Source organism: Coregonus clupeaformis, chromosome 8, assembly GCF_020615455.1.
Source record: "Coregonus clupeaformis isolate EN_2021a chromosome 8, ASM2061545v1, whole genome shotgun sequence".
NCBI classification, from domain to species: domain Eukaryota; kingdom Metazoa; phylum Chordata; class Actinopteri; order Salmoniformes; family Salmonidae; genus Coregonus; species Coregonus clupeaformis.
Window position 1 is genome coordinate 13793653 of NC_059199.1, and position 13202 is coordinate 13806854.

Sequence of the window (13202 nt, forward strand, 5' to 3'; positions counted from 1 at the left end):
GTACAGTATACATTTAAATTTAAGTCATTTAGCAGACGCTCTTACAAATTGGTGCATTCAACTTAGGATAGCCAGTGGGACAACCACTTTTTTTAAATGTATTTTCTATGGGGGGGTGTAGAAGGATTACTGTTATACTATTCCAGGTATTCCTTAAAGAGGTGGGGTTTCAAGTGTCTCTGGAAGGTGGTCAGTGACTCCGCTGTCTTGGGCGTCGTGGGGGAGCTTGTTCCACCATTGGGGTGCCAGAGCAGCGAATAGCTTTGACTGGGCTGAGCGGGAACTGTGCTTCCGTAGAGGTAGGGGGGCTAGCAGGCCAGAGGTGGATGAACGTAGTGCACTCATTTGGGTGTAGGGTCTGATCAGAGCCTGAAGGTAAGGAGGTGCCGTTCCCCTTACAGCTCCGTAGGCAAGCACCATGGTTTTGTAGTAGATGCAAGCTTCAACTGGAAGCCAGTGGAGTGTGCGGAGGAGCAGGTGACATGAGAGAACTTGGGAAGGTTGAACACCAGACGGGCTGTAGCGTTCTGGATAAGTTGTAGGGGTTTAATGGCACAAGCAGGGAGCCCAGCCAACAGCGAGTTGCAGTAATCCAGATGAGAGATGACAAGTGCCTGGATTAGGACCTGTGCCGCTTTCTGTGTAAGGTAGGGTCGTACTCTGCGAATGTTGTAGAGCATATCAGAGCATATGTAGTGGTAGTAGTAGGAGGATTTATGAACAATGTTAACACTGTCATAAGGCCTGCATAACACTGTCATAAGGCCTGCATAACACTGTCATAAGGCCTGCATAACACTGTCATAAGGCCTGCATAACACTGTCATAAGGCCTGCATAACACTGTCATAAGGCCTGCGTAACACTGTCATAAAGCCTGCGTAACACTGTCATAAGGCCTGCGTAACACTGTCATAAGGCCTGTATAACACTGTCATAAGGCCTGCATAACACTGTCATAAGGCCTGCATAACACTGTCATAAGGCCTGCATAACACTGTCATAAGACTGACATTATAGATATTAATAGGCGTCATGCTAGTTTATAACAAAATTATGTATGACAGACAGTCATGTTGCAAGCAAGGGTCTCTTTCATTGCCGGTCTCTACCATATATCTGTGGCAGGGGCGCAACTTTGATTTTAGAAGTGGGGGGGACATTATTATTATTATTTTTTTTCAGTCTGATAAACACTCCAAACAGCCTACCCGACCGCTCGGAGGCGTCCGCATAGTCCTAAAGCCCACCGTTACCTTGTTTTGTATCAAATTCCAATGATAAAACTGTGGGGGGACAAAAACGCAATTTCAGAATATGGGGGAGGGCATGTCCGCCCGTCCCCAGTGAAAGTTGCGCCCCTGATCTGTGGTACACTAAAACGTTTGTTTCAGTGCATAATATATTACTAATATAACATAATATATAACTTTATTCAGCCAGGTAAGTAAATTCTCCTTCAAACCATTCATTAAAGGTTTATGGAGCAAATATCAAAGATATAACACATAATGACAGTTTCATGGCAACTTTAAGTTTACCTTATGATCTAGGCATTATAGCATTGTTCAAATAAGGTGTTACTAGTGGAATTTCTTTTTGGTAGGAACATCATAACACATTCTTTAAAAAAGATGTGTAAAAAAGTCAAGCAAAGGAACTCTTTTACCATATAATTATGGAATGCAGTTCAATCACGGAACTACTCTTCCTTATAGCAATCCATAAACCAACTTTCCCACAACTTGATATCGAACTTCTTCCCAAAATAATTACTTGTATAGCCTTCTGTAAAAGACTGACTAAAAATGACATTTTTTATCTGGAAAACAACAGGCCACAGCCTACCAGACAACAGCAGAAACACTGTTGATTTATGACACATAAATGGACCAAAAGTCCAAAGAAGAAGGTACAAATTATATCTATTTTTTTAAAGGGCTGTCTATTGGCTATGAGGTTAGAGTTAACATTTAGTGTCGTTTGAAGTTCTACATGGCCCTACAATCAACTTGTGGTTCTTAGTGATTTCCCTTTTGTCAAAGTTTCCTTCAAAATAAATGTCCCATTAAAGTGGTTTCCTCAATGTGACAACAGAGCACAAAGGAGCCCCTAGTAAGTAAAAGAGAGGGCACTAGGTTGCACTGGGTAAAATGTATCTCGACTGTCGCAGAAGTTTGTGACCCAGTTCAAGTACTTTCAATCTGATTCCTATAGAAAAAGACAAAAAAGGTATCCACAGCCAACCAATACTACCACCCAGCTTAGATGGCACAAAACAGGGAGGTGAAGGCAGACGGGGGGCACTGAGAGTGTGCACAGTGTATTCTCTGTCAGAGATGGCAGCCTACCGTCTGGACAGAAGTGGGACAGAGCTCCACTTATCTACACATGACTGCGGAAGTGGTGGGGAAAGGTCAGTGGTTGCCTGCTCCTCAACGGGATGAACCACAGAATTTTCCAGGTAGTGCCAAACACCTCGGCCAGAGTCCGCTGCCAGGATTTATTTGACCCACCACCAGACCCGCCTCTGAAAGAGAAAGTGAAAATAATGTGCACAAGCATGCGCACAGATCTCAAGTCTGAATGGGCCAAAAAGAGAAACACCAAATTCAACTTAATGGTACTGCAATGTTTTGTCAACTAGCTGGACAAATTGTTTCCAATCAGATAAGTAAAATCTGAACCTGAAGAGGCTGTCCACAGAGCTCAGCAAAGGATTTTCTTGTCAGCACAAAGGAACAAACCCATGGTACTTACATTTCATTTGAGAAGTGAGCCATTTTCTCAATGGTGGTGGTGTCCTGTTAGGTGGTAACACAAGAGGAACATAGTCTAAACATTGATAGATTTCACATCTTTGAGTAGGGTGGCTTCGAGCGTTGGGCCAGTAACCAAAAGGTTGCTGGTTCGAATCCCAGAGCCGACTAGGTGAAAAATCTGTAGATGTGCCCTTGAGCAAAGCACTTAAACCCTAATTGCTCCTGTAAGTCGCTCTGTAATGTAACTGTAGTTTGCATGATCACAGGCTGCCCTGGAATATGTATTTGCATGTGTACTAATTAGCCAGGTAAATGTCTTCAAATGGAGGCCTTACACACAAAGCGCTACATCAAACAGATAACACACCACATGCAAATTAGGAGACATTAATGCGCCCGCCCGCCCGTGCTGTGAGGCCCAGGTTTACAAATTAAGTTGTTTTTTGAAAAGGACATCTCTACGTGTTAATTCAACAAGCAAATAGCCTAACTAGCACATTACTATCCATGGTTATTCTCAATTGTTAACATGCTGTTATCATCTTTACTTATTCCTGACGGGTTGTTTTTCTCTGTGAACAACAAACAACTGATCAACATCCTGCCGTTCCCTTCCTTACCATATGATTTGTTGTCTGAAAAGAACCTATGGCTTCTGGTGGCATGCACCCATACATTGAGACCTGGACGTGTAGGGATTTGGCCAATCACCAAATCTGTTACTAAGCTTGTTCATGGGTCTATGCAACAAGACAAGTACAGAACTAACTAGGCCTTCCAGGCCCCAATCCCTTAATGTCATCAAGTAGAAAAAGTATGTGTGGCTACCAGAAAGACCCATGTTTACCCAGAGGGACAGTAACCGAAATAAAGACTTAGCAGTCCAGATAAGAGGGTTTTACACAGCTGGGCTCACATGTAAGCTGTTAAGTCTACTGCACCTTGGTGCTGGTGTATTACATCCTGGAAATCCACTCACAGAGGTTAAAGGTGAGGGCTCATCTGGTTAGGAGTCATGACAGTCAAGGACACGGTCAAGTTTACAAACACATCCTAATATTCTCACTACTCCAACAACAATAGCTAAGAATCTGGATTGAGTGTGCGGACACTAGTCGCATACCCAGGGAATGGAATTGAGGCAGATTGGCATACATCAGAATTAGAAAATAACTAGGTTGCATGAAATGGGCAGTGTAAACAGTGCATAACTTGCTACTTTGATATATAACAAATACATTGATATTTACTTGACTACAATTTTCTGACCACAATCTCTAACAAGAGACAGTAGGAAGAGTAGCTGCTGCTTCTGCAAAAGCTAATGGAGATCCAAATAAACAGGAGAGCGATTTGACTCACTGTCAGGATGCCAGCCACCTGAGTATAGAAGAGGCTGCTCATGCCTCCGAACATCACCAGACCCATGATCGCAGACACTCGTATCAGGGCGAGCTCATGACGTGCCATGAATGCCTCCTGTGAGAGAACAACCAGAAGAGGCCAAAGTCAACTTCACAGCACCATGCACATACCCCCATCCTCCTTTCACACATTCAGCATACTACCCACCTACACCTCCTACTCTGCATGTAAAGACCTGGGCTTACAAACCTTGGAGTCCCGACGCACCCATCTGTGCAGATTCTTTGCCCAGAAGCTTGCAAAATCCCAGGAATACAGCACATGGCTGTCTCAGACGAGGCCGTTTCTGTGGCAGATCTACCCGATCCAGTCAAACGGAACCTTCCCATACTCTCACTGATAAATATGACTACCGCCCTATGCCTGCCTACTTTGTAAGACTGCTCAATGCTGCTTAACTGTGAAAAAGGTTTTACGAAATATGAAATACCAGTAACTTTAAAAATATATTTGTTTTGTTTATTTGCACACGCCTATGTATGCTGCAATTCAGCTTTCAGCTGCAAATGTGTGCATCTCTATTCAAATGTTCATCATCAAGGCATAGAAGGGAGGGTGGTTTTAGGGGTCTGACAGGCAGTTATCTGTAAGAGCTTGATTACACACTTTCCAAGGAAATATGGACAAATCTTGACTTGAATTAGAAAGTAATCCAAATCGTTGTTGACGACATTCTTCCTTGTGATTGCTATTACTAAATAAAACCAAGTCATGAAACCAAGCTGTCCAGTAATTAATTCCTATTCATTCTAGTTTAGTGTTAAAGGCCTCACTTTTCATTCTTGACTTTACCTGGTCCAATGTGGTCAAGGGCTGGAAGTAATAGAACTGGCAGAAGTCCAGAGCCAGGGTGAACAAACTGAGGACCTGTGTGTAAAAACAGAGTTGCAAGAAGAGCCAGTGGTTGTCCTCCCCTACACAATTATTTATCCTGCCAGGAGACAAGAGGGAGAAAAATACATTTTACAGGACTGCTCAAAGGCCTAGTTACAAGCTAGGAAAATATCAAGCACATTTTCCAAACAAGATAAACAGATATCTAGGCCTAAACCGTTCAATTAACTGTCTATCGATTTTAGCAATATGTGGCAATCCTGGAGGTGCTGCTAGAGAAGAGGTGCAGAGCTAACTACTGTCCAGTTGTCCCCCTCTCTTGGCCGGTTCAGTGAAAGACACCCTGACAATATCACCATCAGCTCATTTAATGCAACAGACATTTCTAAATGCCCACCCAGAACAAGCTGTCTTGTTTAGCTGAATGTCCTATGGGAATGCTAGATGTTTTCGAAGCCTTACCATGGACAATGGTGGTCCATTCTACGTACACAATGGCCACAGCGACTGCAGTGGTGGGACCGTTTTGGTCTCATCATGTTGCACTTGGTACACATTTCCCACTGCTCTCGTTCTGAAACAAAGTAAAAGAAAAAGTGTCATGACTGACCATGTCAAATTATATACTGTTGCCATGACCCAGGCAACAAACCTTATATCAGTGGATCTTATCCCAAGTGTACAAAACATAAAGACCAACTTTCTAATATTGAGTTGCCCCCTGTCTATGTCATGGACAGAGCAAGTGTTCTGGTATATATATATATATATATATATATATATATATATATATATATATATATATATATATATATATATATATAGTCATTAAAACTTGTTTTTCAACCACTCCACAAATGTCTTGTTAACAAACTATTGTTTTGGCAAGTCGGTTAGGACATCTACTTTGTGAATGACAAGTAATTTTTCCAACAATTGTTTACAGACAGATTATTTTACTTATAATTCACTGTATCACAATTCCAGTGGATCAGAAGTTTACATACACTAAGTTGACTGTGCCTTTAAACAGCTTGGAAAATTCCAGAAAATTATGTCATGGCTTTAGAAGCTTCTGATAGGCTAATTGACATCATTTGAGTCAATTGGAGGTCTACCTGTGGATGTATTTCAAGGCCTACCTTCAAACTCAGTGCCTCTTTGCTTGACATCATGGGAAAGTCAAAAGAAATCAGCCAAAACCTCAGAAAAAAAATTGTAGACCTCCACAAGTCTGGTTCATCCTTAGGAGCAATTTCCAAACGCCTGAAGGTACCACGTTCATCTGTACAAACAATAGTACGCAAGTATAAACACCATGGGACCATGCAGCCGTCATACCGCTCAGGAAGGAGACGTGTTCTGTCTCCTAGAGATGAACTTACTTGGGTGCGAAAAGTGCAAATCAATCCCAGAACAACAGCAAAGGACCTTGTGAAGATGCTGGAGGAAACAGGTACAAAAGTATCTATATCCACAGTAAAACGAGTCCTATATCGACATAACCTGAAAGGCCGCTCAGCAAGGAAGAAGCCACTGCTCCAAAACCGCCATAAAAAAGCCAGACTACGGTTTTTGGAGAAATGTCATCTGATCTGATGAAACAAAAATAGAACTGTTTGGCCATAATGACCATCGTTATGTTTGGAGGAAAAAGGGGGTTGCTTGCAATGCGAAGAACACCGTCCCAAACGTGAAGCACGGGGGTGGCAGCATCATGCTGTGGGGGTGCTTTGCTGCAGGAGGGACTGGTGCTCTTCACAAAATAGATGGCATCATGAGGAAGGAAAAGTATGTAGGTATATTGAAGCAACATCTCAAGACATCAGTCAGGAAGTTCAAGCTTGGTCGCAAATGGGTCTTCCAAATGGACAATGACCCCAAGCATTCTTCCAAAGTTGTGGCAAAATGGCTTAAGGACAACAAAGTCAAGGTATTGGAGTGGCCATCACAAAGCCCTGACCTCAATCCCATAGAACATTTGTGGGCAGAACTGAAAAAGCGTGTGCGAGCAAGGAGGCCTACAAACCTGACTCAGTTACACCAGCTCTGTCAGGAGGAATGGGCCAAAATTCACCCAAATTATTGTGGGAGCTTGTGGATGGCTACCCGAAACGTTTGACCCAAGTTAAACAATTGAAAAGCAATGCTACCAAATACTAATTGAGTGTATGTAAACTTCTGACCCACTGGGAATGTGATGAAAGAAATACAAGCTGAAATAAATTATTCTCTCTACTATTATTCTGACATTTCACATTCTTAAAATAAAGTGGTGATCCTAACTGACCTAAGACAGGGAATTTTTACTAGGATTAAAATGTCAGGAATTGTGAAAAACTGAGTTTAAATGTATTTGGCTAAGGTGTATGTAAACTTCCGACCAACTGTATATACATACACACACACACACACACTACCGTTCAAAAGTTTGGGGTCACTTAGAAATGTTAATGTTGTTAATGGCTTTTGTAGCTGGAAACGGCTGATTTTTTTTGGAATATCTACATAGGCGTACAGAGGCCAATTATCAGCAACCATCAGTCCTGTGTTCCAATGGCACGTTGTGTTTGCTAATCCAAGTTTATCGTTTTAAAAGGCTAATTGATCATTAGAAAAACCCTTTTGCAATTATGTTAGCACAGCTGAAAACGGTTCTGCTGATTAAAGAAGCAATAAAACTGGCCTTCTTGAGAATAGTTGAGTATCTAGAGCATCAGCAATTGTGAGTTTGATTACAGGCTCAAAATGGCCAGAAACAAAGAACTTTCTTCTGAAACTCATCAGTCTATTCTTGCTCTGAGAAACGAAGGCTATTCCATGCGAGAAACTGCCAAGAAACTGAAGATCTCGTACAACGCTGTGTACTACTCCCTTCACAGAACAGTGCAAACTGTCTCTAACCAGAATAGAAAGAGAAGTGGGAGGCCACGGTGCACAACTGAGCAAGAGGACAAATACATTAGAGTGTCTAGTTTGAGAAACAGATGCCTCACAGGTCCTCAACTGGCAGCTTCATTAAATAGTACCCGCAAAACACCAGTCTCAACATCAACAGTGAAGAGGTGACTCCGGGATGCTGACCTTCTAGGCAGAGTTGCAAAGAAAAAGCCATATATCAGACTGGCCAATAAAAATAAAAGATTAAGATGGGCAAAAGAACACAGACACTGGACAGAGGAAGATTGAAAAAAAAGTGTTATGGACAGACGAATCGAAGTTTGAGGTGTTCGGATCACAAAGAAGAACATTTGTGAGACACAAACCAAATGAAAAGATGCTGGAGGAGTGCTTGATGCCATCTGTCTAGCATGGTGGAGGCAATGTGATGGTCTGGGTGTGCTTTGGTGGTGGTAAAGTGGGAGATTTGTACAGGGTAAAAGGGATCTTGAAGAAGGAAGGCTATCACTCCATTTTGAAACGCCATGCCATACCCTGTGGACGGCGCTTGATTGGAGCCAATTTCCTCCTACAAGAGGACAATGACCCAAAGCACAGCTCCAAACTATGCAAGAACTATTTAGGGAAAAAGCAGTCAGCTGGTATTTTGTCTATAATGGAGTGGCCAGCACAGTCACTGGATCTCAACCCTATTGAGCTGTTGTGGGAGAAGCTTGACCGTATGGTACGTAAGAAGTGCCCATCAAGCCAATCCAACTTGTGGGAGGTGTTTCAGGAAGCATGGGGTGAAATCTCTTCAGATTACCTCAACAAATTGACAACTAGAATGCCAAAGGTCTGCAAGGCTGTAATTGCTGCAAATGGAGGATTCTTTGACGAAAGCAAAGTTTGAAGGACACAATTATTATTTCAATTAAAAATCATTATTTCTAACCTTGTCAATGACTACATTTCCTATTCATTTTGCTATATTTCCTATTCAAACTCATTTCATGTATGTTTTCATGGAAAACAAGGAACCTTTTTCAGGACCTGTCTTTCAAAGATAATTCGTAAAAATCAAAATAACTTCACAGATCTTCACTGTAAAGGGTTTAAACCCTGTTTCCAATGCTTGTTCAATGAACCATAAACAATTAATGAACATGCACCTGTGGAACGGTCGTTAAGACACTAACAGCTTACAGACGGTAGGCAATTAAGGTCACAGTTATGAAAACTTAGGACACTAAAAGAGGCCTTTCTACTGACTCTGAAAAACACCAAAAGAAAGATGCCCAGGGTCCCTGCTCATCTGCGTGAACGTGCCTTAGGCATGCTGCAAGGAGGCATGAGTACTGTAGATGTGGCCAGGGCAATAAATTGCAATGTCCGTACTGTGAGACGCCTAAGACAGCACTACAGGGAGACAGGACGGACAGCTGATCGTCATCGCAGTGGCAGACCACATGTAACAACACCTGCACAGGATCGGTAAATCCAAACATCATACCTGCGGGACAGGTACAGGATGGCAACAACAACTGCCCGAGTTACACCAGGAACGCACAATCCCTCCATCAGTGCTCAGACTGTCCGCAATAGGCTGAGAAAGGCTGGACTGAGGGCTTGTAGGCCTGTTGTAAGGCAGGTCCTCACCAGACATCACCGGCAACAACGCCGCCTATGGGCACAAACCCACCGTCGCTGGAACAGACAGGACTAGCAAAAAGTGCTCTTTACTGACGAGTCAAGGTTTTGTCTCACCAGGGTGATGGTCGGATTCGCATTTATCGTCGAAGGAATGAGTGTTACACCGTGGCCTGTACTCTGAAGCGGGATCGATTTGGAGGTGGAGGATCCGTCATGGTCTGGGGCAATGTGTCACAGCATCATCAGACTGAGCTTGTTGTCATTGCAGGCAATCTCAACGCTGTGCGTTACAGGGAAGACATCCTCCTCCCTCATTCGGTACCCTTCCTGCAGGCTCATCCTGACATGACCCTCCAGCATGACAATGCCACCAGACATACTGCTCGTTCTGTGCGTGATTTCCTGCAAGACAGTGTTCTGCCATGGCCAGCGAACAGCCCGGATCTCAATAACATTAAGCACGTCTGGGACCTGTTGGATCGGAGGGTGAGGGCTAGGGCAATTCCCCCCAGAAATGTCAGGGAACGTGCAGGTGCCTTGGTGGAAGAGTGGGGTAACATCTCACAGCAAGAACTGGCAAATCTGGTGCAGTCCATGAGGAGGAGATGCACTGCAGTACTTAATGCAGCTGGTGGCCACACCAGATACTGACTGTTACTTTTAATTTTGACCCCCCCTTTGTTCAGGGACACATTATTCAATTTCTGTTAGTCACATTACATTTACATTTACATTTTAGTCATTTAGCAGACGCTCTTATCCAGAGCGACTTACAGTTAGTGAGTGCATACATTTTCATACTTAAATATTTTGTTTATTATAAGTATTTGTAATTTTACATCCAACGTTTGTTAAAAAGTCACATGTCTGTGGAACTTGTTCAGTTAATGTCTCAGTTGTTGAATCTTGTTATGTTCATACAAATATTTACACATGTTAAGTTGGCTGAAAATAAACGCAGTTGACAGTGAGAGGACGTTTCTTTTTTTGCTGAGTTTATATACAGTACCAGTCAAAAGTTTGGACACACCTACTCATTCAAGGGTTTTCTTTATTTTTTACTCTTTTCTATATTGTAGAATAATAGTGAAGACATCAAAACTATGATATAACACATATGGAATCAAGTCGTAACCAAAAAAAGTGTTAAACAAATCAAAATATATTTTATATTTGAGATTCTTCAAATAGCCACCCTTTGCCTTGATGACAGCTTTGCACACCCTTGGCATTCTCTCAACTAGCTTCATGAGGTAGTCACCAGGAATGCATTTCAATTAACAGGTGTACCTTTTTAAAAGTTAATTTGTGTAATTTCTTTCCTTCTTAATGTGTTTGAGCCAATCAGTTGTGTTGTGACAAGGTAGGGGGGTATACAGAAGATAGCCCTACTTGGTAAAAGACCAAGTCCATATTATGGCAAGAACAGCTCAAATAAGCAAAGAGAAACGACAGTCCATCATTACTTTAAGACATGAAGGTCAGTCAATACGGAACATTTCAATAACTTTTAAAGTTTCTTCAAGTGCAGTCGCAAAAACAATCAGGCGTTATGATGAAACTGGCTCTAATGAGGACCGCCACAGGAATGGAAGACCCAGAGTTACCTCTGCTGCAGAGGATATGTTCATTAGTTACCAGCCTCAGAAATTGCAGCCCAAATAAATGCTTCACAGATTTCAAGTCACAGACACATCTCAACATCAACTGTGTGAATCAGGCCTTCATGGTTGAATTGCTGCAAAGAAACCACTACTAAAGGACACCAATAAGAAGAAGCGACCCGCTTGGGCCAAGAAAAAACAAGTGCAATGGACATTAGACCGGTGGAAATTTGATATTTGGTCTGGAGTCCAAATTTGAGATTTTTGGTTCCAACCGCTGTGTCTTTGTGAGACGCGGTGTGGGTGAACGGATGATCTCCGCATGTGTAGTTCCCACCGTAAAGCATGGAGGAGGAGGTGTTATGGTGTCGGGGTGCTTTGCTGGTGACACTGTCTGTGATTTATTTAGAATTCAAGGCACACTTAACCAGCATGGCTACCACAGCATTCTGCAGCGATACGCCATCCCATCTGGTTTGGGCTTAGTGGGACTATCATTTGTTTTCAACAGGACAATGACCCAACAAACCTCCAGGCTGTGTAAGGGCTATTTTACCAAGAAGGAGAGTGATGGAAAAGCAACCAACAAGTGCTCAACATTTGTGGGAACTCCTTCAAGACTGTTGGAAAAGCATTCCAGGTGAAGCTGGTTGAGAGAATGCCAAGAGTGTGCAAATCTGTCATCAAGGCAAAGGGTGGCTACTTTGAAGAATCTATAATAAATATATATAAAATATATTTTTGATTTGTTTAACACCTTTTTGGTTACTACATGATTCCATATGTGTTATTTCATAGTTTTGATGTGTTCAATATTATTCTACAATGTAGAAAATAGTAAAAAATAAAGAAAAACCCTTGAATGAGTAGGTGTGTCCAAACTTTTGACTGGTAGTGTATATATATCAGTATTCGTGACACAGAGGCTGTGGAATGTCACATTACCTGAGTGAGGGATGAGGGGGTCATGTGGGAGTCGGCCAGGGTCGGCTGTAGAAGCTCTAAAAAGTGCTGCCATACAGAGGGCTGATGCTACGTAGTAACCTAGGAGCAGAGGTACAGGATGACTATAGCAGTCAAAGTCATTGATGAAGCAGACATAACTAAACACCTGTTCTGTGGGATTAATACGCACTGACAACCAAGGCCCAGGGTATATGCCCCTCATAGAAATGGGGCAGTAGCACCAACTTGGGGACGAAGAAGGAGTTGTAGAGCCAGATGGCGAACACCATACTGATGCAGAACCAGCCCATGGGGTCCACCACAAAGTGCAGCCGAAGCTTCATGGCTCCTGTGACTTTGGGACACCGAGGGACGATGTGTCATAACCTCCCTGGAGAAAAAGATAGCTAAATTACAGCATATGATCAGAGTTAATCAACAGGTTAGGTCGCACCTGTTAAGGCTGTACTCGATAACAATTGAGCTTAGTCAATTTTATCTCTCTTTCTCATACACTTCTTCTGACTCTTTTCTGAGGTGTGTCCTTGAGTCATGAAGGATAGCGTACACCCCCCACCCATAACACGTCTCATTAGATACACACACCCACAACTGCACAATAAGTTAAACATTCTGACACTTTAGAAGCCAGCTCCATATTTGCCGAAAGTAGATCATGTCAAGCAGACAGGTAGATTCTAGAATGTAGATTCTAGAATGTAGACACATTAAACATATTGGGTTATCTACTGTACCTTGCTAGCTAGCTATTCTGACAGGTAGCTAACGCGTTAGCTAGCTAACTAGCTGGGCTTGGTCTTCCTAAATTGAGCTTGATTTGTAAATAACTAGACCTGGTGATAACTAGTTAGCATAGCAGTAACCATTCAAAATGTAGCTTTCACATTACTTTAGTTACTCCACCTACCTATCAAGCTGGGGATATGTATTGCTAAACTTCAGAGGGATACCCACTTATTATCGCTCTTTTTCCATGAGCACACCACCGGTTCAGTTCTTCCGTGGAGGAGAAGCAACACTGTAATGAATGAAATGCCGTCAGAAATATGAGTTCTGCTGCCACCTACTGGACCTGCGTT

At 42.5% G+C, this 13202-nt stretch overlaps 1 protein-coding gene across 2 annotated transcripts; it reads right to left on the reverse strand.

The window, feature by feature from the left end:
- Window positions 1-618: 618 nt before the first annotated feature.
- On the reverse strand, window positions 619-13117 carry LOC121572711 (palmitoyltransferase ZDHHC21-like). 2 transcript variants are annotated; one of them, XM_041884733.1, is made up of 9 exons: window positions 13031-13117; window positions 12293-12493; window positions 12103-12201; window positions 5483-5594; window positions 4979-5117; window positions 4124-4240; window positions 2760-2803; window positions 2351-2529; window positions 619-660 (listed from the first exon to the last, which is right to left on the reverse strand). In XM_041884733.1, exons 2-8 carry the CDS (start codon window positions 12444-12446, stop codon window positions 2385-2387), a joined length of 810 nt encoding a protein of 269 aa, XP_041740667.1. In that variant the 5' UTR covers window positions 12447-12493; window positions 13031-13117; the 3' UTR covers window positions 619-660; window positions 2351-2384. The 2 variants fall into 2 exon arrangements, with proteins under 2 accessions (XP_041740667.1, XP_045078255.1); XM_045222320.1 differs by lacking the exon at window positions 619-660 and having other exon boundaries at window positions 1194-2529.
- Between the last annotated feature and the right edge of the window lie 85 nt (window positions 13118-13202).

What these genes read in the sequence shown, in the direction of transcription:
- LOC121572711 (XM_041884733.1), bottom strand. Translation starts at nt 12,446, where the DNA reads ATGAAGCTTCGGCTGCACTTTGTGGTGGACCCCATGGGCTGGTTCTGC. An exon ending in ACCCTGGGCCTTGGTTGTCA is followed by an intron (nt 12,202 to 12,292) that starts GTGCGTATTAAT and finishes CTCTGCTCCTAG; the next exon opens with GTTACTACGTAGCATCAGCC. An exon ending in CCCCCTCATCCCTCACTCAG is followed by an intron (nt 5,595 to 12,102) that starts GTAATGTGACAT and finishes ACTTTGTTTCAG; the next exon opens with AACGAGAGCAGTGGGAAATG.